At 32.3% G+C, this 25,620-nt stretch overlaps 2 protein-coding genes across 2 annotated transcripts; one reads left to right on the forward strand and one right to left on the reverse strand.

Moving 5' to 3' along the window:
* Positions 1–343: 343 nt before the first annotated feature.
* LOC132713246 (fibrinogen C domain-containing protein 1-A-like) lies at positions 344–19,846 on the reverse strand. Its single transcript, XM_060695748.1, has 4 exons — positions 19,637–19,846; positions 17,964–18,135; positions 826–996; positions 344–618 (listed from the first exon to the last, which is right to left on the reverse strand). The coding sequence occupies exons 1-4, from the start codon at positions 19,844–19,846 to the stop codon at positions 344–346; spliced, it is 828 nt and encodes a 275-aa protein (XP_060551731.1).
* A 760-nt stretch (positions 19,847–20,606) lies between these two features.
* LOC132713247 (ficolin-1-like) lies at positions 20,607–24,038 on the forward strand. The gene is made up of 4 exons (XM_060695749.1): positions 20,607–20,708; positions 21,735–21,831; positions 23,058–23,231; positions 23,773–24,038. Exons 1-4 carry the CDS (start codon positions 20,607–20,609, stop codon positions 24,036–24,038), a joined length of 639 nt encoding a protein of 212 aa, XP_060551732.1.
* The last annotated feature ends 1,582 nt before the right edge of the window (positions 24,039–25,620 follow it).

A 25,620-nucleotide genomic window follows, 5' to 3' on the forward strand; every position in this document is an offset into this window, starting at 1 on the left:
TTTTTCTTTTCCAATATACAGTATCCTGTTGCTCAATAACCATTACAACAGTCAATCTTTTGAAATGTATAGCAAGTTTAGCTCAAATTGACAATTGAAAAAAATGAGCATAATGCTAAATAAGTAAAATAATTGTATATTGATCTAAATCAACATTTTTCCGATTTAATTTGCTCTTTCTTTTACATTATGCATACTGTTGGTTTTGATTTCCATGGTGTAGTATAATATAATAAATTATTACATTTTTCAATGGTTCAAACCGAAGAATGAGAAGACTTTATCAATTAAACACAGGAAGAATTTTTCATAGCCATTCACTGAAATACAAAGAAAGGGGATTTTACAGCCTGCGGAACATCATTCGCGATCCCTCAAGAGCAACATAACTTTGAAATGGAAAGTAAAAGTGCGCCCTCGTTAAGTGAGTACCCGTGGTTCCTGGTACGATGTATGGTCCGTTCAGATTTTGCCGTCCACACCGGTTATACCACCATCCTCCTTGATATTCATCGGCACAATGACTGACTTCAGATTGATCTTGGTCCTTATCAAATGTTGAAAAGGCAACACCATTATGTCCGTGCAATGAATTGTCTTCTTTTTTTCGATACAGAACTATAAATATAAATCATGCAAAACGTAACATAATGAACCTTGTAGGAAGAAGACATTTAATCATAATGATATTAGTTTTATAAACACTGTTAAAATTTATAACGCCTATTTAAGCATGTACATAACACAAAGCAGACAAATATGGTTATAAAATTAAAAATTAGAAGTTCATTATATGAAAAAAAATTTTAAACGCTTTTTCACTACCCTCTGATCCGTTTCCAGGGTTGAGATATAGTGTATAGTATGGACCATCTCCTAAAAAGAAGTTTCTGTACACATCGTAGGCTGTTGTCCCATCACTCGCAGTAAGATCGAGTCTAAGTTCTGATTGACATTCCTTTACCATAGATGTCATTTCCTGAACATACTTAAGACCTGTATAACAATGAATATATTTTGTTTTCCTTTGAAATATTTAAGAAAATGTTACACTGAGAAAAAGTACAGTGAAAACGTTGAAACTGTTAAAATACACCTTTGTTTTGTTGATTGTTTTATCCAGAATGTGTTTTATTTGTTTTTAAGCCACTAAGACATCAAAATTTGCAAACAAATAAGATTATTGTTTTATATAACGTAAATAATCAGTAATATCAAATGTAAATAGTGATTTTTCCAATTCAATTATGAAGAACGGATATCGACTCAACTGTCATAATGTGGCACTTTAATCTTTATAAGTTGTTATAAAATAGTTACATTACTTATATATGCGTTAAAAATGTCGTTCTTTACTCCACCTAAAGAACAAAAGATCTTTATCTTTAATTTGTGTTCTTGTGTTCCTCTTTACTGTAATACCACTTAAAGTAAATTGTATTTAAGGTTTTGAATGAATTCATACTTAAAACTAAAAGTATTGAACGACTTTAATAATGTTGTTTTAATCAACGAATTCAAGAAATTGCTAGCGAATTTGAGTAAAATATATTCTATTTAATACATATCTCAAACATAGACGGTCATATTAACATTAAATTTTCTTTGACGGACTTATAGTTTAACACTTATTTACGCGATAGTGATAATATCGATTACGAGCCATTGTCGTGATTTATGTGATAAGATTAAAGTTACTTTTAAAGCAATCCGCACATACCTAACCAAAATTCGTTATCCAATTCACCAAATCCAGATTCATAATCATTGAAGTTCCGATAGAAATCAACAGAACCTTTAAATCTATTCTGAAAAACCTGGAAATATTTTTTTTAAATTATTGAACTCGTAATTCGAGGTGCCAAGAAAGATTTTGATGATTAAAATGAGATTTGATAAATTAATTATTTTTCATCAAAACGTAATAAGAACTATTTCAATAAACATCATTGTTTACCACACAAAGGAAAACATGAATGTTCACGATTCCGTAAGACTTGAAAAAGTCCATCCGACCTTCATTCCTTCAGGGCAAACTTTGTTGTGGTTTCAACTTATGATTATTCATATCGAGTCGAATACCTAAACTATTCAGCTTAAAGAAATTAATAAAATCCTTAAAAAGCAAATCAATGGGAATGACTTTACTGAGGCAAATTATACGATAAGGTTTATTAGAAGATCTTGGTATTCAAGAAGGATGTAGTGTACAAAGATATATTCATTGAAAACTATACACAATGGAACAGTTTCTCGTGTTGAAAAACTAAGAACTTATGACTCTAGTGTGTCCAATCTAGCTTCAAAAAATAGGTTTAAAGCAATGAAAGAGACGATTAACATAACAACATGAATTTCATCAAGTGACGAGTGCGGTGTTGTCCCAGTTTGAATAGCATTCATATAATACAAGATTTGGTAATTAAAACTTCTTGAGTTTAATGATATTTCATTTCCTTGTATTATAAGGAAATATATTATAATTGTAAGGTATTATATTGTTTATTGTGTTCTTTAAGTAATCGATCAAGGCTTTTATATTAAGTTTCTCTTGGTGTCTTGTTGGAACTGAGGCAAAAAAGGCCTCGAAGTATAATAAAGCTGATCACGAACCTTTGCAAAATCATGTTATTCTCCTGTCAAAAGATGTACATGTGAAACTTTAGTGTGTCCAAGTCGAAATTGAAGAAGAACTTCTTGGAAACAAAGATAGGGATGATGTTTCATCCAGCAAATAAGGCTTTGTTCCTATTCTATCTCATTTGAAATTTATGTACTTAAAGGATATTTAAAGTTACTTTTAAGTCAGAATAAGTATTTTGGGTTAGTGTTTCATGATAAATCATTCTAAGCATCAACTTCGTTTTTTTTCCATTCTATCCCTACGTGGCTAGACAACCCACATGTTGTTGTTTTTTTGTTGTTTTTTTGTTGTTTTTATTTTGTTGTTGTTGTTATTTTTTTTTATTTTTTTGTATTATGAAATCTTTTTTTGAAATATCACCAAATGGCTGAAGGAATATATCAAAATAATCTGCTTCAGCAATAATGTTATATCAGGCTCTCATTTTGTTTAATGAGTTTCAAAATTCGAAACTTATTTTTTGAACTGTAAGGGTATATGTTAGTATTGTTTTAAGTTGAGATTAAATATAGGGTTTAATTTACGTATTTCTAAAACTTGAATTGAACCTATTTGACGGTACCCTCCCTTTATACTGACTGAAAAGCTCTTCGTGAGGAAGATAAGAGAAATAAGCAGTTCTCGAATGCATTATGTCTTGCAATGTTACAGAATTTAATTAACATGCTAAATATGTTAAAATAAAATCTTTTTTGAGATATCAATTACACGTGGTATTAATTTTACACTTACAGTCCAACCGCCACCATCAGTTTCCATGTCGCAATACACTTTGAGTTTTGATTTTGATTTCCGGAGTGTAATGTCATGTATGCCGCTTTGAGATGAGGGCCTGTCTAGCAAAACATCCTTACAGTCAGATGCAGTATCAGTATCAGATACGTTTTTTTCTGCTTAAAACATATGAAATAAAAGAATATATAAACGCGAAATAACTTTAATTGAATGGCTGAACTTATATTTTGCTCGTTTGATCTTTTTTATTTTTTTTCAAATTATCTTGTACAAGTGCTCTACACAAACTTGCCATTCAATATTATCCCGATAAATCAGTGAACCATGATTTGCACTGTATAAATCTTCAAAACATAGTTTAACCATTAAGTTAGTTAGTACTGTAAAGGAAGCATTAATTACGTCTCGTGATTGTACAGAATAATAACTTTAAATTTAATTAATTCTAATACCGGCTACCTTTACACTATTTTCACTGACGTATGCACATATGCACTGACATATGTTAGAGTGAAGTTATGTTAGAACTGCATAAAGTTAAATGAATGATGTGACCCCGCTGTATTCATTCTTAAAATAAAAAATATTAATTTGATAAATCTATATAATTTGAGGCACAAAACATGTCTATTGAATATTTTACTTTATATAAATAAACCTGTTTTCTATCTCTTACTGATTTTATAAGCTTGTACTAACCTTTTATAGGTTAAACAATCGTATGTTAATAAATATGTTCGGTGCGATATGAACAGTTCTATGTCAATGTAACGTTAAACACAAACAAACAAACTTAAGGCATTGTTGCTTTCATGTACAACGCAATTAATTTATTGTTTGTTTATAAAAATGATGGACGTTTTATTACTTTTTTTTTGGGAGGCAGAGGGCACAGTTGAAGACGTAAGCGTGTCGGTCGGTCAGTCAGTTTGTCGGATTGTTTATTTGTCAGTTGGTTGGGTGGTTGGTTGGTTGGTTGGTTGGTTGGTTGGTTGGTTGGTTGGTTGGTTGGTTGGTTGGTTGGTTGGTTGGTTGGTTGGTTGGTTGGTTGGTTAGTCGGTCGGTCGGTCGGTCGGTCGGTCGGTCGGTAAGTCAGTGACATGGTTTTCAGATGACCGATATTTGAAATTCAGCATATCGTAAAATTATTGCCACACAAATGTCTATAGACAATTAAGTAATTTTGACTTCGGCACTAGGAGGGAGGGAAATGTGGCATGCAAGGTCGCTTGCACTTTCCAAGACCGTCCATATACAGGCTTAACCAAACCGAACATGTAATATTTTCAATCTATTTTTGCCGTTTTTGGAAATCTTAGGGAATTCTTTGTTTCTCTATTTTGTCATGTTCAGTATTGCAACAAACACGGTTTCTGGATAAATCGCGGGACCATGAAATGTAACGATTTTAATGAATGACACAGGTAAAATATCAAATCATCGGTTTTATATCAGGCAACAAGCCACTTTTGTTTCAAATGTTGTGATTCAACCCAAAAATACAGGTTTTTACTTTTAAAACAAGGGAATAGTTTGCCATAACATACTAAATCGAGTTGACAGAATAGGTGTGAATCACCTTTTCAGGAAGCTCTTGTTTTAAGACTACTTTCAATATATATTTAAAATACTTTACAAATGCAAAGAAGTATTTTATAGCTGTGCATAAAGAAAACACCTTGCAACTTACTCAGAATCGAGTCAATATCAAATGCAAGCGAATCAGGATATGCCACAAAATTCACATCACAACTCCCAAGTCTGACACGACATCCAATACATGTATGTTCCTCCGGTTGATAGAAAACACTGCGACACTCACTTCTTGTAAAGCAAAGTTTCCCGCATTGTAAGACCTCAAACACATCATAAATTTTAAAGACCGTTTCATTTGAGAGGCATTTGTGTCCAGAATACCAATCACTGTATGTATTCTTATGAAAATGAATACTGTATGATTCCTTTAATAAAACACATAATAACCAGAGGAAGAAAAGGCCCTTAACAAGGCTCCTGTCTGACGTCTTCATGATTTGTGTTTTAATGCAAGTCACAGACAAATTACACGATTTAGCTGGATATGACAAGGATATTTTGCATGTCCTTTCCTCAGCTTTAAGATTCCGTATGATTGCAAACGTCTGTACAATTATGCAACATTGTCGTGGTGTTGAAAATACTAAATAATGCATTGTTTCTTGTGAAAGTTTTCTTTCACTAACAAATAATGTGCCATCAACAAAGAAAATATTAATAAGTTTAATAAGCGTATATGTTCGAACCACTTTGTGGTGAAATTGGAAGTATAATAAGAGGTTAATACACGGCAGGATAGGGCCGGAAGGTGATAATCGGCCCGCAAAATGAATAATGGACCCGAGGGCTTTAGCCCGAGGGCCGTTATTCATTCAGGGCCGATTTAATTTATCACCTTCCGGCCCTACGCTGACGTGTATTAATGTCTTTAATACACTTGGTAGATCTTAAAGTAGCAATAAAAAAAAATAAAAAAAAATAAAAAAAAATAACAAAAACATAATCAAAACAAATAGACTTTGAAGTTCTTTCGTTGAAATTCTTGTCTACTCTTCTACTGTTCTGTACAGTACAGAGATGTTTTCTGTTTGTGTGTTCAAAGCAGTAGAACCAAGAAGCAAGTTTTATTTTTTTTTTTTTTTTTTTGGAATGAATTTGTCGTATTATTTCTTCAAATTTTAATAGTAACAAAAATGTGTTTGTACTAAATACGCTTAAAGTCTCATAATAAAAATAAAGCGATTTCTGCTGACAACCTACTTTCACTTTTACAGTTAACTGTTTGATGACGTTAAAAGTGACGTCATTGTTTCAGTTTGTGCACGTGCACATGTTCTGCGGGCTGATAATTAGTTCTCGGCCCCGGGCCGCAAACTCATAATTGGTCACGTGACACTCATAATCAGTTGAAATCATAGGCAATTTTGTTACTATATATAGTAACAAGTGTATTAATTAATGTTTGCATGACATACCCTGACGTTGGTCCACTGGAACGTCAAAAGAAAATCAACAAATTGTCATATGGTTTTCTATAGCAACTCAGTAATATTCGCTGTTATATTGTGGATGTTTTTTATACAAGATGTAACTTATCTTACTCGTTTATTACTCTTTTGTGAACAGCATGTGTAGTTGTCAGTATTTTGAATAAAAAGCATGACTAATAACTGATTCATTTTTTATATATACATAATAGTTACAACTAAAATAACGATCTAAAACCTGACATAGTCTAATATTGGTTCTAACTGATAATATATCTAATATTATAATAAACTTTCCGATTTTGTGTTTTTCGTTTCGCGTTTACAATTCTACCGGTGTCGTTCACCGTGCAAAGTCACTAACAACGAAGGAAATAATTCTCACATTGCAAACAAAACTTGAAGTAGTCCACGTGGTCAAAATAAGCAACACGAACGATCAGTGATCACATCTGTCGCCTCATGAAAGCCAATTTCATATTGCTGTTTCTGTGTAGCAATAATCATAAGCAGGGCAAAACGAGTTTTCTTTTCATGAGCGGTAATTCAGCCCAAAACAAGGCAACCAGAAAATACCTGTAATATGCAATTTCTGAAGCTACCGATAAAGTTTCATCGAAATTGCATTAGCAGTATAAGAGGAGTAGTAGTATAATTTTATTTAAGTAAAAATAATTTAAGGGTCATTGTACTGAAAAATGCCGAAGATAAGCACAACTATGTTTTGATCATTCTTGTAAAGTATGGATGAAATTGCACCAGTAATTTCTGTGGAATTGCTTGAATATAAAATCAATTCACTCATCTTCAAAAAAAATAATTTTTCTTTAAAGGAATAGGAATGGATGGATTGATGTCTGTCGTATATAAATATACATCATTTAAAAAGAGGTACCATGACAGTTTTTCTGTTGACATCAACCCTATAAGTGAGAAATTCGTGTTTTAAGACACTATTTTTTATTTGAGAAATAAGTTCAAGGGCGCCGCCATTTTGGCGTTCTGTCATTCTCGCGAGACAACGAGACCAGGATTGTGACGTGTTACACCCACTTCCGGTATAGGTGTACACGCTGGTACAACTGAAATATATCTTGATGAAGAACTTATTAATCTTATTGCGTACGTTATATATTATTTATGAAAACATCATATGAAACTGAATTGCTTTAATTAATTAATTGAAGACGCCGCGACATTAATTATCATTTGTCCGATTTTCAAGCTTGCTGATGATCCCACCACATGATTTAAGCAATGATTGCTTAATTTTCAAACATAAACCATCAATTTAATTTGGGTACTATGAGAAACTTCTTCAAATTGAAAATATATCCTTTTATTTTGTACTTAATTTTCGCTAGACAAGCTGTCGGGATAGGGTACATCGCCGGTCATGTATCTTTTTTTCAGCGTAAAATATCAACTAAATCCAATATCATGCAGAGATCTGCTGAGGACGCGATTTTCAGTCATTGACGCTAAAAATGAGAATGGCGCAGGAAAATCGGCAGCCAGACTAATATAGTATGAAAACAAAACTGTCCGTTAGGTTATTTAGGCACCCAGTCAAAACTGGTACCAACAGCAACATTCCCCTGTAATTACGCATATTCTCGGGTTTATCCAGTTCCCTATAGCTTTTTTTTACGTTATCTACTTACCCAATCCCTTTCCAACACAGATTTTCTACTACCGTAAATTTAATCCAATAAAACAAAAAAAATCATAATTCTACTTAATATTTAAAATTATTATTGGTAACTGAAAAAACATGTGTTGCTATTATATGAAATGCTGTAATTTACAGTATAACTTGACAGGTGCGGAACTTCATTTCCCCTAAGGTCATTCAGTTCACTGATGAAGCGTAAAAAATAGATGTCTATTTCGTCATTAGAATATTTGACAAGGGTGATTAACCAATCAGGGCAACATTGTGCATGATCAAAAGGTCTGTCGGCACAGAGGAATACAAGGAGCAATAAAAATCGTCAGTACACAGTGTGACAGGAACATTTAGTGCAAATTAGGAACAATTAAAATGGATAATGCACAGTATTAGGAACCAGCAATTGTGTGAATAAATTATGCAAATTAGATTTTTGAGCAGCCAATAAAAATGTTTTGCCTGCAGTTAATATTAGGCTACGATTACAAAGTAAATAAATGCCATGCAGCATAATACGTTGACAGACATGTTAACGATTTACTTTTCAAAATAGTTGCTTATATTTTTTGAAATGTGTACATCAATTATAACATACGAGTATGTTCACACCTTTTAATTTGAAAGTCAGAATCAAACTGCAAAAATTTAATTACATGTACTATTAAGAACACGTTTTGGTAGGATTTTGATAATAATGATAATTATCGCCGTTCAATAATTAACGGCCAATTATTCGCTGATGCGTTTGTTTATTTAATTGCATTATTTGATTGTGAAACTTTGTTAGATAATAACACGTGTATTAATTAAATCTGTAAAATATTGTTTAATTACATTAAGATGAGACTTAAATGAACATAGCATTGTTTGGAGTAACGGGCATCACTGGCCTGAAGTGGTGCGAGCGGAAGACGTTGATTTTTTATTTGTTTCTTTATTTATTTATTTTTTGGATATTGTTACGTATTTTGAACCATAAAAAAACTCCTCTTCACCTCCTGTGAAAATTAAATTGTCTGGTCAATACTTTATTACATTAATATTTCGCTACCATTCAACTAGATTTATCATAAATCTAAAGATGTGGGGAAATGACATCACGCGCACCTGTTTTTATACAGCCAATACACAAGCATGGCCGCGCTTACTGATTTGTAGAAATCAGTGATTTAGCGATTTAAATTTTTTCATCATTTGTTTAATATTATAATTTGGTGGCAGAAAATTTGCAGATTTATTATTTATAGTATTCTTTTTCTGAAATCAAGTTTTTATTCTAACCTTGTCTTTCCTTTTAATAATTGGCTTATGTGGAGGCATGAAGCCTTAAGACAGATAAATAGGTATTGTCTTTTTTGCCTTTCGAATATGGCTAACTGAAATTAAGCACGTTTATATATATATATTAGAGCATTCAAGTAAATATCTAAAGATTGTACATGCAAGTCTCGAAATTTGGAAGTGCAATGGATAAAACCTGTTTTTGTCTGACAATGTTGGTTTGATTTGGTTTACGTCATACCGACGCAGTATAAGTCATTTGGCGACGTTCCAGCTTTACTGGTTAAGGAAGAGTCCATGTGCCTTTCGTTCAATGAATTCAAGCACGAACAAGTACCTGAGTACTGTGAGCTAGATGGATAGCTTAACCTCACATGAAAAATGCAATGTCCCTGTCGGGATTCGAAACCACTGCGGTGAGGGTCAAGTGGTTAGAAGGTATCGACCTTCACCACTCGGCTACAATTAGATAGTGAAATTAAATGTAATTATACTGAAGGTTAATGAAAATTGCGTTCTCAATACGAAAAGTAAAAATAATTATGACAAATGTATTATTACACAATTATCAATTCGCACTGGATACATACATTTTTTGTTTGTTTGTGTCATTTTTACGCCAGTATTTCAGTCATATAGGCGGGTAGTTTCCTAACCATCGTTCCTGGAGAGTTACACCAGTACTTGACTACCTTCCTCCGCGCTAAACTACCAAAGCATCTCCCGGGTATCGAACCCACATAACTGCTAAGAATTTTCGTTTTTGCAAATGTGAAACAGCATCATGTTTCGTGATAATTATATTGAAATACTATTCCTACAATGATCGACTTTGCCATTTGTTTTTAGATGTATTTGATAAATGAGAATATTAATTCCACGATAAACGATTGAAAAACGACTTTAATGTTTATCTAAATGTCAAACAAAACAATGGCATATATCTTAAAGGGAAAACTCTCTGTTGTCGATATATAACTCATTCATCCTTAAATTTTTAATAAATTATCAAAGATAATTCGAGATATAGAAATGAACAAACAAAACATCTCAAAACAAATCAATTATTTAGTTATATGATATAATGAACGGTATACAGTCTGAAGGAGATGTGTATAATGGCGGGTGTTATTTATTCAAGGGAAAATCTTTGACTCTATAAATATAATGTTTGTGTTTTACTACTAGGGAAAGAGATGGTCAAAAGACATTACTATGCACAAAAGAAGTTGCATTCATCGATTGATACTTTTAACATTTAGGAAATGTTAAGTACACTCATATACAGACCGAAATAAAAGGTTAAAAACGAAATTATTAAAGAAAACGTCTCCTTTCTTTGATTGGAATCACCAAATGGTGTTTTAATGTTTGGCTTGAGAAAATAGTGTTGTTAAGAAAAATGGTACAAGAACACCTCGACGTTGAAAAATGACCATGCCACACGGAAATTTCCTACAGAGTTTCTATTGGGCTAATAAAAAACGGATACACAACGGAATCATACAAAATTGTGTTTGAACGGTTGGCTCGATAAAATAGTGTTCTTTGCGAAATTTGACCATTTTCCATTGATGCTAATATCAAATGTTTTCGTGCCTCTTAAATAACGTTAATATTTTTATAATGAATAAAAAGCTAATTGGGGAAACGATTAGTTTGTTAAATGATGTTGATGACTATGGAACAAAGGCAAGCATTATGTCAATATGTAGCTAAACTAAAATCAATTTTCAAATGTGCACTGGAACTGGGCATATAGTAGAAATGTCATATATACACTCAAATAAAATAAATATAGTTCCTCTTGTTGTTTCAAGAGTTTATAGATTTTAAACACCATCAATTGTTTTTAATTCATTAAAACAATTTCAGTTTACAAAATGGTACTTACCTATCATTAAAAAACTTTTGCTTCTTTTGTGTACCGAAAAGTAATTAGTATTTTTATAATACAAGTTAAAGGGTTTTTATATGGACGCCAAAATACTTGTTTGCTTTACAAGTCGCTTCTTTTATGACATTTTGTTTCTATGGATTTTTTTTTCGCATAGCACACGGCATATAAAACTTTCAACAATTTATCATTGGTATTTGTATCTTCGTCAAAATACGCTTGTCAGATATTACGATATGGTGTTAACGTGTGATTAAACAAGAATATTGCAAAACATGACTTCAGGACATTTCATATAATACCAATTAGCTTCGAAAAAATTGAAAAGAGATATTCATTATGTGCAATTATTACTATCAATATCTTTCGATGAACGAAATTGGTTAATAATGAAGTTTCGATTGTACGTGGGATATTCCAATATCAATAATTAAACTCAGTGGCAAATTGATAAAATGTTTTTATAATATCATTATTATGATATATGATATATACAACTGTAACAAACTGTTTTATTTTAATACTTGTATTTCTGATTATAAATTATTTAACATGGATCTAAACATTATATTTTTTAAAATATCGCCTGCAAACATTATTGAAGGTTTGACTCACCTTTTTATAATGAATTGATACAAAAAGATAAATTAATCGCTGATTTATTTTGATATGAAATATAAGATTTCAGATCAACGTCTGCATTTAATTGGTTCCTTACAATCTTAATTATCTGCTATTGTAGAAACATGTGGAAAAAACGTAAGCAGATCTTTGAACTGTTGTATCTATTAAAACCATTATGCTATGTTTTCACCGCCGATCAGATCAACTCGATCGTCCCGATCATATTTTTGTTTGTTTGTTGTTTTTTTTGTTTTACTTCACATCGACACAGTATAGGTCATATCGCGACGTTCCAGCTTTAACTGGTGGAGGAGGATCTCAGGTGCCCCTCCGTGCATTATTTCAGGCACGAACAGATACCTGAGTAGAGCCACCGAAGTTCCATAAGCTAGCTAGATAGCTTCCTCACATGAAAGAATCCAAATTTCCTGTTGGGATTCGAACCCACAGCGGTGAGGGGCAAGTGGTTTGAAGTCAACGACCTTAATCACTCGGCCACGGACGCCCCTATTAATTCCCCGATGAAGCCCGACCAAACTGGATTAAATGCACATTTACGACACCTACACGACATCAAGTCAGCCCTACACGATATTTAACGACTTCTTCTCGACGACAACACGACCAACATCCGGACATCTCCTCGATCACCCAGGCCTATACGCGAGTCATACACGATCTCAACTAGACTCACTGGACCTCTGCTCGATCGTTGCCAGATTTCCATCCGACCAGTCGTGAATAGTCGCAATCGTGAAGTCGAGATGATCGTGTACAGATCGAATAAGAGATGTATACCCGACCAAACTAGATCGTTACACGATTTATTCTCGATCAACTAGATCTTCTACTCGATCACTATACGATCGCTACTCGATTGCTCCTCGATTTTTTTGACATGATATATTAGATAGAAAAAGGGGACTTCCAACATATCTTGATATACCGGAGTCTGTAGAAAATTTAGTAATTTTTCTAATGGTTTCGCCAAAAGTTTGGAGGCAAAGGAAATCAATCATCGGTAACCCATGCTTACTCGTTACGTGTACACTTCATTCGTGAAGAGTTTAGCACGGCAAAATCATTACCCTAGGTTCCGACTATTAGGAAATCTAAAACCTTTAAATAGTTGCGTCGACGGCCCATAACACATTGCTCAAGCATGTAGATATATCTTTCTTGTAACCAAATTCATAACCAGTCTATAATACATTTAGGCAAACATTTTCCGCAAGGTAACATGTGCATCTTTTATGTAAATGAAAGTTTTATGTGAAGAGCATATGTACCAGTTTTCTGAATCTTAGATCGGCTTGCGTTTTGTTTTGCGTCAACCTTGTTGGCGTTGCGTTTCATTCTATACCGCTACGTTATTGATTTTCTTAAATTTACGGCACAAAATCGTAATGATATTAATTTTACTATTTAAAGATAAAAATGTAATTTTAACATTCTCATGCTTAAATGTTGCATAATGTTTAAGGTATTGCTGAGGGGTGTGGACGGTAGCTTGTACGTCCATTTACAGGCTAAAACAAACCAACTAGTCCTGCAACATTTTCAATTTAACCATTATTAGTGTCTAAAACGGATACCCTTTTGTAATCTAAAAAGAAAAATGGCATAGCCAGATTGTTTAGATAACTAACCGGAAAGATTCTCTTCCTACATTTATTATTTAACAGAACTAGTTTTGATTTATATTTAATAGAGAGAAATAAGAATCCCTTATGAAAGCCACGGCAACACGGCAAAATTGAAAATGTTGCAGGCTCGGTTTGATTGAGCCTGTTGATAGACAGTACTGTCAAGTGCAAACTACCGTCCACGCCCCCTAGCACAGGCTTAAGCAGAATCTAACATTTAACAGTAACTGGTAAAATTTAGAATTTTGAAACATCCGCAGATGTGTTCATATGGCGGTTATCATGGAACCTTCGTCGGGTTATGTCTTGTTTTGTTTGGTGTGCCAATCCAATTTGCAGCAATGAAATATTCGAAACATTAAATATAGGAATTAAGTAAAGGTAAAGTGTACATGTACATAAGAAAGCACCAGTCAAGAGCTGCGCAGTCGCTAGACCAACTTAATTTTGTAAACACTCACAAATTAGTAATAACCAAATTAGTGTTTGAAGTTATTTTTTATGCCTGTCTCCGCCAAAAACCTCTTATGATGCCATTTATGTAAACGGAGTCTGGCGCACAAAAAACCCAAAGAATCTCTAGATGTGTAAAATTCAAGTTGTCAGGCCTTGAAATATTGTGTGTTTTCTTGGTAATTGGTCCTACCTTGAGAAACACTGCTGACCTCGGTTTTTTGGTGACGTTCATTTTTTTACAAGCAAGCATTTCCTGTTCGTACAAACAGGAGATAAAAATATATGATATAATACGATAAAATATTCTTTTTTTTTTCATATCTATTACTCGAACTTATCAGACTTAATGATAATATTGACATACATTCGCCTATCATTGATCAGGCTATTGGTTGTCCTTCCATAAAAAATATTAAAGATATAACTGATTTCGGATTTAATATTTGATTGACAATACTGATACTTGCTGTACAGTCTCTTTTTAAAAGTAAGATAAACGTTCACTAGGTAAATGTTACGTTTTAACTGTATCCGTTGGAGCTGCGATGCAGGTCATACATAAAGGAACAGGACAATATGTGAACAGAGCCTCTTCACCATCCACTCCCTCATACACTTTTACTCCAGTAAAACAATTCTAACTTTTGATAATAAAGATCATAAAATTAATATTTCAATACACAGATAGTACTATCCGAATGTGAAACGAGCAACATGTAACATAAGAGATGTTGTCTTGTCTTCTTATATCCATTCATTCACTAAAGCAAAACCTATATTACCGCATACTTTGTCGTGTCATTTATTTGTGGTACACATGATTCAACTGGAAGTTATAACAAATACGAGAGTAAAGTTAAAGTACATAAAATAGACAAAAACATAATAGACAAATAAATACGATCTAACACAGACTGTGAGGATTTGAAATATAAATAATGCAAAAATGCAAATATTTTAAATACTTTAGATTCACAACATTGGATTCAACTTCAAAAAGTTTTGTTTTTTAACACGTCAGTAACAACAGGTTACCGAATTAATTTTTTCAAATAACGAGCCTTAGTTTTGCACAAAAAGAAAAACACAATACATGATTCAAACTCAACTTATCTCTATAAAAGAAATGATTATATATAACTGTAGTTCAACCAAGTTTTTTGTAAAGGTTTTTGTTGTACAGTTCTTTGAGATCTTTATAAATTAATGTAATGTATTTTTAAATTACAAATCTAAGCTGTCAATACTAAATGAAAAAAAATATATCAGCTTTGAGTGTTTATTGTTTTTGATTGACTGTAACATAATAAATATTTACTGGAGAATTTATTTTATAGCATTCTAACTATTTTCATTCTGAATTGATAATATCAAAATACACGTACAATTATTATTTTGATAGCATAGTGTACTTATTGAAAAACAATTCTTGAAATCTTCTTAAAGAGTTGACAGAACAACAGACAGTTAATCATGTATATACATGTATACATCATGTACATTACCCACATTTTTAATTCAAAAAATGAAACAAAAAATGAATATAAGTTGATACATGTACTTACATTCTTATTTCAATCTTCAAATAACTAAAAAAAGGGTTTGAAAACAATTCACTTGGAAATACACAATTCACATTAACCTTTACAAAGAAAATGGAAAGAAAGCATAAAAGAAAGAAAAAAAAACTTTTATATAAAATGGGGATGAAAAAAGAAAAACAAACTCACATGAACGGTTTTTGGTGCCAAATACTAGTTTTTGTTAAGCGTTAACCTTACTATATAAATAAACTGACAAACAAATCTTTGTTGGAGGAAGTTTAAGATATTCGTGGAGGCAGAGCTTAAGTAATAATTATGATTGAACTGTATACATGAAGTATATCCCTACAGATTTATAATCAATTGATTTAATTCTAAACAGATTTTTTAAAACTTCACAGTTATAATGGTTTGTACTTAGTTAAAAAAATTTCCTCATGATATTTTGTTTTTATTTTGCTTGAATGAATGTTTGGACATGTATTAATAAATTTTATATCTAGCACGAACTTGTTTTTAAATGCTCCTACATCAGGCCTTTGTTTTAATCCACAGTAATATTTGGCATTTAATATTAAAATTGTATTCATTACTTCATCAAGATGTGTATTACCAAACAATATATCTAACTGGCTCCAGGTTTGAATGTTAAGGTTGCATCTATTATTGATGATAACATGTGGTTGTTCCAAAAAATATTGTGTTACATCACATCATAGACAATATGAATCGATGTTTCTTTTAAATTATAATAAAATGTATATAATAAAATGTACAATTATCCTCATTTATCATACATTTACTTTTAAGAACAAAATTGTTTGCAAGAATTCGATGAATTATTCTATACTGAAACCATATAATCTAAAGAGTCATTTGTATACCATACTATATAAAGAGATCTATTCTAACATATCACTGTTTATATTCCTTAAATCATTTTCCACTTATGTAATGATTTTGGTGTTGTTTTCAGCTTGCAATGCTCTATAAATAGAAAGGCATCCTTGTGTATCTCTATTAATTATGAATATAGGATTTGGAATAGGAAGATTATATTTATATTTGTTTGGTAGATCTTCTTGAACCTTTTCGATTTTAAAAAAAAGTTCATTTACTGAAGCTGCTTTACTTCTTTATTCTAAAAATATCTCTTATATTAAATGTTGTGGAAAATGCATCAAATGTATTTAACTCTCCCTCTTGGTTGATAAGATCTCCTAAAGAAAAAATACCAAGATCTCCTATAGAAAGAATATTACATATTATCCATCTTTTAAAACAATTACTGATGTTTGAAATTTTCATGTTTGGATTATACTATAAGTTCACATAAGAGAACTGCTTAGTATAACTTAGTTTTAAATTTATAGAAAGTGTAATGTCCGAATGTATTTATGTCTTAATAAAATCTGAAAAATACATTTGTTTGATGAAAGAAGTTCGTTCATCCTAATCACATGTAGCTTTTAAACTACCCATAAAACATATAAGGTCTATTAGTTTTTATCCTCCAAATGTATATTCTTGAGTAGTATGTTTCTTTTGACTTCATCTCTACCATCATTATTCCTATGAAACTTAAAGAATAAGCTTTGTGAACCTAAAGGCGTATGTATCAATATTTCATTAGACCATGGTGACATTGTCGCTAAATTGCTAAGGTGACTTTGACGTCAGACCTGCAACAGAATATTTCTGATCTTTCAACCATAAAAATATGACTTAGTGAAATAACACGCACAATTATATATTTTTTATACGTTGTGTTTACTTTTATTTTCACGAACATTAACATCATGAAGAAGACAAGCAGGGCTTGTGCCTACGGTTTCTTTTACTTCTGGTTTTTCGTTGTGGTTGTATTGAATGAATCATACAGTATTCATTTCAAGAAAAGTAAATACAGTTCGATGTATTCCGGACGTAGATGCATTCCAAATGAAACAATTTTTGAAATGCATAATGTTTCTGATGTCATACAATGCGACAGATTTTGTCTTACAACCAATGAATGTCGAAGCGTTTTCTATCAACCAAATGAACGTGAATGTGTGGGATGCCGTACCAGACTTGGAAGTTGCGATAATAATTTTATGAAGTCTGCTGATTCACTTGCCTTTGATATGCCGAGTAAGTTCATTTTTAATGCTCATAATGTTTTATCTCTACATTCTTGACAATTGATATGTAATTGTCACGTATTTTTACAATTATAGCAATCAATATTATTATATAATTATTACAAAATATATGACAAACATTGTTTCGATGAAAATAACAGTTTTATGATTGAGGAAATTCCAAAACTTTGAATGACTTTCTTTTATATATTAGGTAACCAATGTTCTCTATCAAGTACTGAATGTATGCCTTAATTTACTGAATATATGGGAGCTTTCAAAACACAGTGTAATAAACTCGCCAATATCGTTTTATACCCTGACCATTTATGTTTGGATATGGATTTGCTTGTATCCACCTGTCGGTCCCGCTATTCCACTGCCTCCCGCTGTCATCACGATGACCGGTTTGTCTTACGTTTAACTGCAAAACCATAGTCATTACAGAACTTGGACGTGTACTCATCAGAATGAAACAGGGTTGTGATGCCTAATAGGACAAACGTAGTATTTGTATGTCTCTTAAGAGAAATATATATATACGGACAAAACAGTGGAAAGTTTGCGCAAGGAACTGTAGTGTTATCAATAACTGAAAATAATACAGTCAAACTAAATACTAGGTGTGATACAGTTGAGTGCGCACCTTTCTTATAACAAGGTCGCAAATATTTATTTGATTTCCAGCAAGGTAAAGGTGGAATTTTTCATAATCAATTGTAATAAAGTATTCTTTCTTTTATAAATAACCTTATCACATGACACATACCTGTGCCGACTCCTTAAAATGGTATTGCAGGGCCATGCATAATTTTATGTGACGTCATTTGCATTATACAAACATAGTCTAGAGTTGAGTCGCGCTAGATGTCAGCGCATCAATGTAAATGGTTCTTTTGCACTTCAAAATAATAGTTGTTATTTTTGGTATTTAAAGTGTTAAAATAATAGTATAATAAATTTGTGTAAGGTCATTACTGAATATATTGATCTTGTTGAATAATATAATATTATGCTATACAGAGGTTGGTATTATAAATTTTTATTCAACTTGTTCAATAAATTCAGTACTAAACTTACACTCGTTCAATATCCTCAATGTATAACAAAAGTAATGTTCATAACCAAGTTTGTGCTGGGATGGTCGTAATCAAGTAAAGTGTTTTAAATAATAAACAGGACTCAAATTGAGCTTTACCCTAGTCAAATATATCAGACATTACATGCTTGTTATAGGTTATGTTGCTCAAGCCTGGGTAAAGAAAAAATTCTCAAACAACATCATACTTTTATATCCTGAATAAGCTTGACCTTAAAATTAATTAATAGCCTTTGTGTCATCTTGGTTCAATAAAATCTTGGCACATCTTTACTCGACCTATTTTTTATGACAGACCTAAACAATACAGATGTACTAATTTTAATTTCTAAATTTAATTTTAATTCTAATATTTCTTACATAGACTGACATATTCTATGTACAGTAAATGAATTAGAAATGAGAGGTCACTTATTTATTAAAGGCTTCAGCTAGCTTACATTAGTGGGTTTTTTTCTAGAAAGAAAGAGAATTAATGTTAATCTGCACATGCTGCATAAGTCATGCATTGCACATGGCGCGAGATTATTGTGGTACGAAAAAAACATGAGTCATTATTTATAATGACAGGCATCAATAAATTACTATGTTTTTACAAAAATATACTCTTAAAATACGGTAGCTACAGAAAATACTTCCATTTCCATCTTCATTTACTTGCTACCCTATACAATACTGATAAAATATGTTAAATATCTACTGAGTTTTAGTAGAAAGATGTCGTTCATTATAAAGTAAATGTCAAGGTCAGTTGATAAAAAATAAAGGGGAGTAATCTTGTGGGGGGAAACATTTCTACTTTCACGGACACCGTAGACAATGAACACCGACATGTAAAATTCTAGAATTATTTTAATAGAATATTATTTAGATAGATCTAGGCACAATTTACTTTTGTCATCGGGCTAATAGCATGACTTCTCCTTGTCTCTGGCTGAATGTCGTGCTTAATAAGCTCATATAGCCATGTTATTCTTTCCTTACTTAGTCGGTACTTCTCCCGAACCTCCTTCTCTGTCAAAATTTCAAGCCAATTACGTCTCTCCCTAAAAATTCTCGCCGTTCTTCTTCGCCGCGTTCTTCCGAACAAAATGTCGGCCATATTTACGTAAATTTTAAGTCAGGTAAATTTGAGCGTAACTTTACGTAAAAACTTACGAAATTTGTACTTACGCATTTTTTTAGTGAAACGCCTTTACGTAAAAAAATCGTACGTAAGTAAAAACTTACGCAAATCTTAGGCGTAAGTACGTTAGTAAAACGCTACCCAGGACGGTATCTTGTGCTTTCCAGTGCCGTCCATGAACAGGCTCAATCGAACCGTGCCTGCAACATTTTACATGTTGCCGTGTTGGGCTTTCTTTAGGAATTCTGTTTTTCTCTGTTTCAAAATAGAAAAAAACGGTACCCCTTAAAACGCCCAAATCGACAAAATTGTAATGTTGAAGGCTGGATTTGATTTAACCCGATAACTGGTAACGCCCCCTGTCACTTTGCTCAGCAGAATTTAAAATCAACATGTTTAAATTTTAAATTTAGAAACACTAGCAGATGTGTTCAGTATGCAGTTGTCTTAGAATCTTTTTCACATGTTAATTTACCCTCTTGGTTTTTTCTTGCAATAACAAACAAGTTATTGTATATATTTCAAGATCATACAATCGAATGTGGCACATCTGTGTCCTATGGATACAATTCTGATAGCTTTTTGAAATCATTCAAACGTAACGTCTATAATATGATATCAGCAAAATTATAATATTAGCATATGTTCGCTATTTGTTTCTTTTTCATCTAATGCAGTTGGAGCAGATAAGAAAGAAGTGAAAACCTATTCTGATTGCAAGGAAATATTATCGACCATGTCCTCACCTACAAGTGGGATTTATAACATTACGCTGTGGAATTCAAAAACAAAACTTAAAGTGTATTGTGACATGGAAACTGACGGTGGCGGTTGGACTGTAAGTGTAGAATAATGAACCTTTTTATGTATTTAGCAGATATTTTTTTAACATCAAATAAAAATTTAAAAAGAGTAAACAATTATTTTATTGTGTAGGCATTAAAATGTATAATAATGTTGTCCACACAGTAGACTCTCTTTGTTTGTTTATGCTTTATAGAAAAGTATCTTTTTAGCCCACCTGTAACAAAGTGACAGGGTGAGCTTTTGTGATCGCTTTTCGTCCGGCGTCCGTCCGTCCGTAAACTTTTACTTTAAATGACATCTCCGCATAAACCAATAAGCCAATTTCATCCAAACTTCACAGAAATGTTCCTTTGGTGATCACCTTTACAAATTGTTCAAAGAATTTAATTCCATGCAGAACTCTGGTTGCCATGGCAACCGAAAGAAAAAAAACCTTAACTATTTTTCTTTTAAAAAACCCTGATAGCTAGAGCTTAGATATTTGGCATGAAGCATCTTCTAGTGAGTGTCTACAAAGTTTGTTCAAATAAAAGCCCTGGGGTCAAAATTGGCTCCGCCCCAGGGGGTCATTTATTTTCCCGATATACATATAGTAAAAAACAAGTTTGTTCAAATAAAAGCCCTGGGGTTTTAAATGGCCCCACTCCGGAGGCCTATATACAAGTGAGCGACCTCAGGGCCATCATGGCCCTCTTGTTAATTTTCTTTGTTTCGGTTCAATGTTTTAATCTGAGAGACACTGGCTTGATACAAATGTTCGGAAGTTTCTTAAAAGTTGACAAAATGATGCAGACAAGCCCTTGCTTCGATAAACAACTTAAATGACTTATTCATATTCTTCTCTGAGCAGAACCATTCACATCATTTTCGGTAATATTGTTGAATATGTACAGATTGAAAAGCTAGCAGTGCATGGGATGATGATTCAGTTTCAACAAGCAGGCAAATTGTGAAATGATTGAATTGGTTGGACGAGAAATTGATGTTAATGGTAACAAAAATACTCATGTTTGGAGTTAATCAAACAAGATTCTAAAGCAGATCAAATATTTTTCAGGTCTTTCAAAACAGATTTGACGGTTCAGTTGATTTTTTTCGGAATTTCTACGATTATGAATTTGGATTTGGTGACATTGATGGCGAATTTTGGTTAGGTATGTTAAATTGTGTAAAATGAAGAATATTTTAAGTATTGAAAAAAATATTGAAAACAATTTTTTGGAATTTTCTTCTAGGAGCGTTATGCGACTAGTTTGACCTGCATAATATTAACTTTTAAAGATAATTAATGTTTTATGACAATCAAAATAGTATTTATTAAGGTGTTGAAGATTTTATCACTTAAAACCCGGCGGTTGCATGAGAGATGATAGTGTTTTCATTATATCTCATGAACAGACTTAATAAAACTTGTATGCACTTTATAACAATTTATTTCTGAGTTCTCTTCTTCCGAGGTATATTGCTTTTTTTCGAATGTTATAACATAGGTCAGCATAGTGATATTTATGAACAGCCACGTGAGGAATAACAAACTGTCAAATTGTGTTTAATGGCAATACCATTCTGTCCATACATCAATGCTATACAAATTAATACAATGTTGAAAATACACTTGAAGAAATATTAATTAATTGAATTCTGCTATAACGGTAAGATATATGAGGGTTTTGTAAGGAAATTGACTGCCATTTTACCAAACAAAACTTAACAGGCTCATGAACAGGCTCAATCAAACCGTGCCTGTAACATTTTCAATCTTGCCGTGAAGGGCTTTCTTTAAGGATTCTGTATTTATCTATTTTTGCACATTTGCAAAGAATAGTACAAACACAATTATTATGCAAATAAATACAATGAAGAAAATACACATGTAGTAATATTAAGGAGTTGAACTTTAATATAATAGTAAGAAATGTGAGGGGTTTTTTTACTTACATATTATCATTACAATTATTACAAATTACAATTATTACAAAAAGAAGTACTACAGGTATGCAAAAGTAGTATAAGATAACACCTCTCTCTCTCTCTCCCCCTCTCTCTCCCTCTCTCTCTCTCTCTCTCTCCCTCTCTCTCTCTCTCTCTCTCTCTCTCTCTCTCTCTCCAATGGAACCTTTTAAATTTTGTTGTTGTAACGGTCAACGGTCTTGTGGTGAGGAAGGAAAAGGTTTTTACTTCCGCCTTCTATGCTTCTCAGTAATTGTTAACTGGTTAGGGCTTTTATCCGTCTAGCTGTTTCTACGAAATGCAAAAACCCTTACCTACCTTTGAGGCTCATAACGTTAGCTGATGCTATTCGGAAAAGCTTACATTTTAGATAATACAGATATAAACAGTACAAGTTAACGGAGATGAATAATACTGTTTATTTCTACAGGTCTTAAATATGTTCAAGAAATGACATCTTTAACACGGGAAGAATGCCTGTCAGAACTTAGAATTTCTCTTACTGGGAGTGAATGGAACACGGCCTACGAAGTCTACAACAACTTCTCCTTAGGGTATCGTCCATCCTTCAGACTTAACCTTACTCCAGGAAAAGAATCAACAGGTAGTTCTTGAAAGTTCCTTTATTTTTGTCATAATGTACGGCTTCTTTGGACGAGAAAATCCCTAAATCAGAGGAAAACAGAATCCCTAGAGAAAGCCTAAGGTGGCAAATTTGAAAATGTTGCAGGCTTCGTTTGATTAGCCTGTTCAGGGACAGTACTGGGAAGTCGGAGCTTCTATCCACGCCCCATAGTAAAGGCTAAAGCAGAATAAAACACTTAAAATGAACAGTTAAAAACATCCGCAGATGCGTGCATATTGCGGTCATCATGAAACTTAAAATTTGACGCGTTAGTGCTATTCCATGAAAAGCGGCATATGGTCCCCAAGTAAAAACGATTCGTGTGCTCTAAGCAAACTCAAATAAAATTGAATTTTGATAGGGGGTCAGAGATCATGTAGCTTGCGTATCACAGTTTACTTTCAAACATATCTAAACCCAAACCTTATTTTCAAAACATTATTAAACGCTATATGTTTATTATTAAATGTCAGTTAGTTTAACTATAATGGATAGAAATTAATTGTTTATTCATTTGCAGTTTTTTACAAAGACTTTTCACTGTATGACCAGAATGAAGTTGCTTTTTCAACATTTGATCGAGATCAGGATCAGTCTAAAATCGGTCATTGTGCTGTCGGCTTTCATGGTGCGTGGTGGTACAGGGATTGTGCTAGACAGAACCTGAACGGAGAGTATGCCGTACCTGGTAAATTACATACCAGTCCCGTAAAAGGGTTCTTCTATCACTCATTCAGTCATTATTCAACTCTTAGAGCATCAAGGATGATGTTTCGAAGAATGTAAAACTTTTATCACTATATGAACAATAGTGAAACGGATTTCATTTGTTAAATTGAAGCAGTCTGTGCACTGAACAATTTAAACGATGAAATGTGTATACCGATATAGTATCCCAATCGATATAACAGTGCGCAACAAAAGAAAAAAAACATTTTATTTACAATTGAAAATTGCATGGATGCGACAGGCGAAAAGTATGTTCTTTGAAGATTTGGACAGCATGTGGCATTAACGTATTAGATGTATCTTATAACTTATTGAGGTAGAAAATGATGTTATTTTCGAGACTTTCTATAATAAAAATTGTTTATGGTACCTTTTGGATGATTTAAAATCCCGTCGTTCATATTGTGTTAAGGTAAGTCGTTGCAAGCAAGCATTCACAAAATAAAATTTGTCAGGAACGGCACACTTACCTATGTTGTATAGAATAAATACATTAAAAAAAATTATTATGTTCCATAGTTACGGCTCTTCTATTTATTTTATTGTTGAATTTCTTTAAATTATGTTTGGTATTTAACTGTGATAAAAATCATTTTTTTTAAGTCAACATGGAATGATATGCCGGACACATTTGAAATCTGTTTCAATCATTTTTTGTTTGTTTCCGTCTTTATTGTATGCTATCACTTTGGTTCTTTTGAAAACCTATCCAGGTTTACTTTGAGACGAAAACTGATAAAACATCAAGAATTGCTTTAAAGATTATGTTGTTCCATCTAACATTGCAGTGGTAATAAGCAAACTGTGAATGTAAATGTTCAGTCTGTACAATATTTAATCCTTTAATTTTAAAGTGGCATTATAGCCATCAAAGGGCATATAGTGAGTGAGCAGGTGAAAATACAAGTGTTCATTTTACCGTATGCTTTTCAATTTTATAATTACGATAAATAATTTAAAGCTGCACGCCTTCCTATTCATGCTAATTTTCAAGAAAATTTTGAAAATGTATTTGAATGTGTAATATTGTGGGGAAAAAACGAAAGTGAGCAATTTACACATTATCAATGGTACTTACATACCACATAAATTACCTAAATTACCAAAACATGATCAAAATATGCATAAAAAGCCTTTACTGCGTTAGTAAAGCAATAGAAATATAGTTGTAAATACTAAAAATCCGTCATTAATCGCACATTATATGTAAAATATTACTTGAGTCTTGAAATTTTCATTTTTCCTGACATCTTAGCACATTTTTCTCAAGTTTGATTTTTTTCTTTTTGAAATATTTTGACTCATATGGAGGCATGTAGATTTAAATGTTCAAAGGAAAGGTATGTAAATTATTAATCTGGTTTTATCTATTTGTTCATTTTATAGAGTGACCTATTTATATTTTCAAAATATTTATATTTTATCCTAAACATATTCCAATATCAACTGTTGATCAAACATCATTTTTAACAAAGAATCTTTTAAAATATATAGTCAATACAGCTGAACTTGACAATGGAAAAGTGAGCATAATGTCACTAAAAATTTTACAGAGAACAATGTGATATGACTGTTAAAGTGAACATAAATCATGCAAGCAAATGTGTATTTTATTATAAATAAAAATAAAACAAATTAG

Source organism: Ruditapes philippinarum, unplaced genomic scaffold (genome assembly GCF_026571515.1).
Source record: "Ruditapes philippinarum isolate M1 unplaced genomic scaffold, ASM2657151v2 ctg647_1_1_1_1, whole genome shotgun sequence".
Lineage (NCBI taxonomy): Eukaryota > Metazoa > Mollusca > Bivalvia > Venerida > Veneridae > Ruditapes > Ruditapes philippinarum.

Excerpts from the sequence above, each read along its gene's own strand:
- LOC132713246 (XM_060695748.1), bottom strand. The coding sequence starts at position 19,846 with ATGGCCGACATTTTGTTCGGAAGAACGCGGCGAAGAAGAACGGCGAGA. Across the intron at positions 18,136-19,636 it reads CTATTAGCCCGATGACAAAA|GCATCACAACCCTGTTTCAT; the intron begins GTAAATTGTGCC and ends TTGTCCTATTAG. Across the intron at positions 997-17,963 it reads TCCAAACATAAATGGTCAGG|GTCTTAAGTATGTTCAGGAA; the intron begins GTATAAAACGAT and ends ATTGTTATACAG.
- LOC132713247 (XM_060695749.1), top strand. The coding sequence starts at position 20,607 with ATGTCCTCACCTACAAGTGGGATTTATAACATTACGCTGTGGAATTCA. Across the intron at positions 21,832-23,057 it reads TGATGGCGAATTTTGGTTAG|GTCTTAAATATGTTCAAGAA; the intron begins GTATGTTAAATT and ends TTATTTCTACAG. Across the intron at positions 23,232-23,772 it reads TCCAGGAAAAGAATCAACAG|TTTTTTACAAAGACTTTTCA; the intron begins GTAGTTCTTGAA and ends ATTCATTTGCAG.